We start from the raw sequence: 4,557 nt of genomic DNA, 5'->3' as shown, positions 1-4,557 counted from the left end.
CAGCCCGATTGAACTGTAGAAGATTGTAAAACTGAAAATTCCGCACGCAAAGGCTTGTTTAGGTCATCTGAATTGCATGTCTAATGCTGGGCGAATTGAATTGTGTTCACACGCATCAGATTGGCTATTAATGCCGCTTTGGTAATAACTCAATGTTAATTAAGCCAAGCTGGTTACGGCAAGCGATACGAACTGTATTGAATCAAATATTGCATGAGAAGTAATGTATTAGTTAGTATGTAGGGGGCATTCCAGCTAATATCAATATCAACTGAATGATCGGAGAAATGGCTTAGCAACTAATACGCTCTTTGAAATCTAACAGCAAAGAGAGAGAAAACTCGTTTATTCATCAGCGACTTGTTGTGAAGAGCGCCGACAAAAAAACCAGTAAGGACAATGCTTTTTTCGACGATGACTTTTTTCCAGAAATTATTCTATTTTTGGGAACTACATGGGGAACTATTTTGGGGGTACATTTTTCTCCAATTTCCAAATTAGATGTTAAAACGGGATGGCCAAAGTTCAATCAATAACCCTGTACATAGTTAAACGATGCGCGCTCTCCGCACTCTATTTCTAAAACAGTTTAACGTATAAAAAAATTTTTAAACAAAAGAATTTAGTCAGCTACAACATTCGTAATAAATTTAAATACCGTAAAACTTACGGGAAACGAAATATTTGCAAAAATACATTTTTCACCTTTGACCTTAGTTATCTACAGTCGCGTCCACACGATCTTAAGTAGGTTTTGAGACAAGTTTTAGGATGTTAAGGTAAAGGTTTATACGGGTTTACGGCTTGTTATCTTGAATTCCGAGTTGAAACTCTAATTTGACTGGACTATTAGGCCCGGTTCCACCATCTCCGATTAAAATGTTAATCATTCATTAAAAAAATATTTAATCAACACTTTGCGTTCCACCATAATTTTAACCACGAATATGGACACTTAATCAGTGGTTAACTTAATCGCCTAAAATGGCTGGTTATTGACGATAATCACGATATGGCGATGTTTTACCACCATCTGATGAGGATAGTGACATTCAAGTTGTTAGAAGACTCCAAATATTTAATCCGCGAGTCAATTATTTTGAAATCATGGACATCTTGAGCTTTTTACGCTATTTTGCTTATCGAAAAACACTGTCCAAACTTTACTGCTGGAAATAGAAAAAAAATTATGATAAATGAATAATAGTAAAATTGCCACATGTTCATTAAAAGGATTTTTTAGAAACAACACTATTCAACCCATGACAGAACTTTTACTTGTGTTGAGGTATTACGCAACTGGATCGCATCTTATCGCTGCTGGAGACTTTTTTGGACTAACCAAAACTAGTCCGCATCGAATTGTACAGTCGAGTAACTGCTGCAGTAGCTCGAAATGACATTAAACTCCCATTTACGAAAAGGGAAATAAGTGCAGCAGAAGTAATTTTTTATGCATTAGCTCGTTTTCCCAAACTTATTTCAGTGTTGGATTATACTCATATTAAACGCAGAAGTATTTCGTAATAGAAGAATATTTCTCTATCAATGTTCAAGCGACATGTGATTACTATTTTGAGGAAAAATGATTTCAGTTGATCTGTCAGTTGCTTGAACCAATCAGAACCGTGGATTCAAAAGAAATACGATCTTACCCGATGAGACTGATGATTAACCAACCGGAGTTAAAATGTTTGTTGTGGAACGCATGACAATTTAATTATTATTAAAGTGGTGATTAAAAAATGATTGTGATTAGTTAATGATTAGTTAATCACTCTTGGTGGAACCGGACCTTAATGTTTGAAAGCAACATAGCTGGATGCACATAGTCTAGTCAGAAAACTGACCGGCAGCAAAGCGATGGGGCCATTGGGGAGGAACCTCTGCCACGCGATCTCGTTGTTGAATTTCTGGAAAAATTAGCGTGGATCAATGGAAACTTGTGCATTCCTGGTAAAGGGCCTACTTCGCAGAATCGGACAGTGGCTACAACGCCCATTTGATTGTAACTCCAGCTGAGATAGTCAGCTTCCATAGCCTTTCGCACTGAGGAATTCACGCCATCGCAGCCTAACTGAAAATTGGAAAAAACTCGAATTTAGTCGAAAAGAACTGGCATTTCATGCACTTTCCTATAAATAAACAACCGATTTTGCAGTATTTATATTTCGTCCCCATTCCCCACTTGTAAGCAATAACAGTCCATTTAGCATCGCCTAAGTGAAGATTGAGAAAAGACGGCTTGTTTGCTTTACGAAACATTTTCAAGAAGCTTAAAAATAGCAAGTTTCCGACGTTGAACTAAGCGGAAAGCAATGCTAGTCTAGTAGGATAAATGTCCAGAAGACGTACAGTGTGTGTCGGTTGGTCAAGATCAGATTCATTCAATGTACGTATGTATGTGTGGTTAAAAGCTTGTTAACAAAAATTGTGAATAAATGTAAACTGCAAACTAGGTAGGTAATTCAAACTGGATCTGTTGCGTGGTTAGTTTACTTTATCAGCGTTCACTTAGTACGAATGGAAATCCTGAATCGAAAGCCTGCTAGTGGTGGGAATGTTTATGAATCAAACGGATAGTTTAGAATTCACAGCCTCTAAATGATAAAAAAATATTAAAAACCCTACATACTTTTACCAAAATTCAAATTATTGATTTTTAAATGAACATGGGAATGTTTTCGAAAGACAAATTAAAACAAAACATGAATCACTAGTTTTTCAGATTTCTGGTAAAAATTTATGAAAAATACATTTTGAAATTCGGGTAAAGTTTCCGTCCTTAACCGATTCAATAGCGTGTATTGCCGCTTCTAGCTCGAATAACGTCCCTCAAACGTCTTGGAATCCCATAAAAAAGGTTGTAATGAATTATTGTTGTGCCATTCTTGAAGAACCGCGTTTTCCAGTTAAGCCAAGTTCTCAGGAGTAGGATCTCGTCGTCGAATACGTCGTTTGAGCTGATCCCAAACATGTTCAATCACGTTAAGGTCCGGACTAGGAATGACACGAAATACTTGTCACAGGTATTTTGGAACAGATATCGATATGGAACAGTCGGTACCTGTTATCGATATTTAAAATAACATGTGTTATGAAATAACAGGGCTCGCCTACTATGCTGGTCAGTACCAGTACAACATAACTGGGATTTCGATATTTCAACAAAGCAAAAAGGCAAATACCTGCCTTTGTGCCTTTTGATTGGCCTGAGTTTTAGCGAAAGGAGATATTTTATTCTCATGAAGTGGCTTTGTATGTATGAGAGTGGGACGTGAGATCTGATGATTTTCGAATTCATACACCCATGATTCGGCAGATAGCAATATTCTCAATGAACAGAAAATATCGGGAACAGCAGTAACAGCCGTCTCCGATATTTTCTTTAATGTGACCAGGCCGTGAGTCACAGGCTGTTACTGACTGACTGTTTCTCGGAATTCTGAGCTGTTCCAAGGACAAGGAACACCTTGTCCTTGAAACTTGTTGTTTTTCGACCAATAATAGTGCTTCTGAAATAAAATAGCATTTGTTGCAACTGCCCAGTGGAGTACTGGACGAACTTCATTTAAATTTGTATAGGCGCTATTTACCTAGTCTGGACATGTTTCAATATTTGTTTATATAAAAAATGGTGTGCGTCACGGGACGCTCGACAGAAGTGATAACTTCATATATTTATAGAAACCATAAAATATTGAACTTGTTTAACGCATGATGGCAATAATAATTTTATTTTATAATTTTAATATTCTTGTTAGTCTAATAATTTACAAATGCATCAGGAATAGGTAAAATTTAATTTAGTTTTCTTTTGAATGTAAAATATCTTTTTTATTTGCAACATTTAACATTCTTTAACGAGATGTTGTACATATTGCTCTTATAGAGTTTGTGTAAACTCTTCTTCTTGAGTTTCTGTATTTCGTAGTTGTAATTTCTTGTTTGCTTTGTATAATCTTTGACGTTCAGCACTAGTTCGTGGTTGATGAAAGCTACTTTGAGTTGATCTATTACTTACTGGTCCTTTTTTAGCACGAAATAGTTTTTGGCGTTCAGCATTACTTAATACTTTTCGCATTGTAGCATGTTTTTGTGACTGCTCTTGTGTATGTTGCTCATGAACGTCTGCTACAACTTGTATCTGAATAGGACTAAAAAATCAATTAATTTTGGTGTTTAGAAGACGTTCTATCTGTTTAAAATAGACGGTAAAACGAGGAAGAGCTACAGAGACAGGATACAATTGACATACTATATGTATACATAATGTTAAGCCATCGCGCGTATGTTAAAAAAAAATATAACTGAACTAATCCAAGGCTAAAAAATTAAACTAAATTGAGAAGATTTAATCATAAAGCAATCAAAGAGTATATGAAGGGAAAAAATCCATTTTGATACTTGGTAAACACAATTAATCATACAAATAATATAGATAATTGAAAATAAGCCCTAATAAATTCGTTTGACATATTTTCTAACTATAAGCTGAAGAGAGATTCGTATCGTCTTAACATCAAGAATGCGTTGCGTGATAGAAAATAAGAAGAC

At 35.6% G+C, this 4,557-nt stretch overlaps 2 protein-coding genes across 3 annotated transcripts in view; one reads left to right on the top strand and one right to left on the bottom strand.

Annotated features, from left to right (window-relative positions):
* LOC109543548 (ubiquinone biosynthesis monooxygenase COQ6, mitochondrial) overlaps window positions 1-4,557 on the bottom strand; it is a 30,282-nt gene that overhangs the window by 6,815 nt on the left and 18,910 nt on the right. Inside the window, exons 4-5 of one of the 2 annotated variants that reach the window (XM_019913320.2) lie at window positions 1,970-2,077; window positions 1,851-1,913 (exon numbers count right to left, since the gene is read on the bottom strand). The exons of the other annotated variant lie outside the window; for it this stretch is intronic. Of the exons in view, the coding sequence (XP_019768879.2) occupies window positions 1,851-1,913; window positions 1,970-2,077 (171 nt within the window). The remainder of the gene's footprint in view (window positions 1-1,850; window positions 1,914-1,969; window positions 2,078-4,557) is intronic. 2 annotated transcript variants of the gene reach the window in all.
* Window positions 2,297-4,557, top strand: part of LOC109543547 (transient receptor potential channel pyrexia) — an 11,109-nt gene continuing 8,848 nt past the window's right edge. Inside the window, exon 1 of the mRNA XM_048661840.1 lies at window positions 2,297-2,392. The gene's annotated coding sequence lies outside the window, so the exon portion shown is untranslated. The remainder of the gene's footprint in view (window positions 2,393-4,557) is intronic.

This window comes from Dendroctonus ponderosae, unplaced genomic scaffold (genome assembly GCF_020466585.1).
Source record: "Dendroctonus ponderosae isolate FM_Combo_2020 unplaced genomic scaffold, Dpon_F_20191213v2 Dpon_F_20191213_10, whole genome shotgun sequence".
NCBI lineage: Eukaryota > Metazoa > Arthropoda > Insecta > Coleoptera > Curculionidae > Dendroctonus > Dendroctonus ponderosae.
Note: the sequence above shows the minus strand (reverse complement) of the source record. Positions and strands in the feature narration are given on the sequence as shown.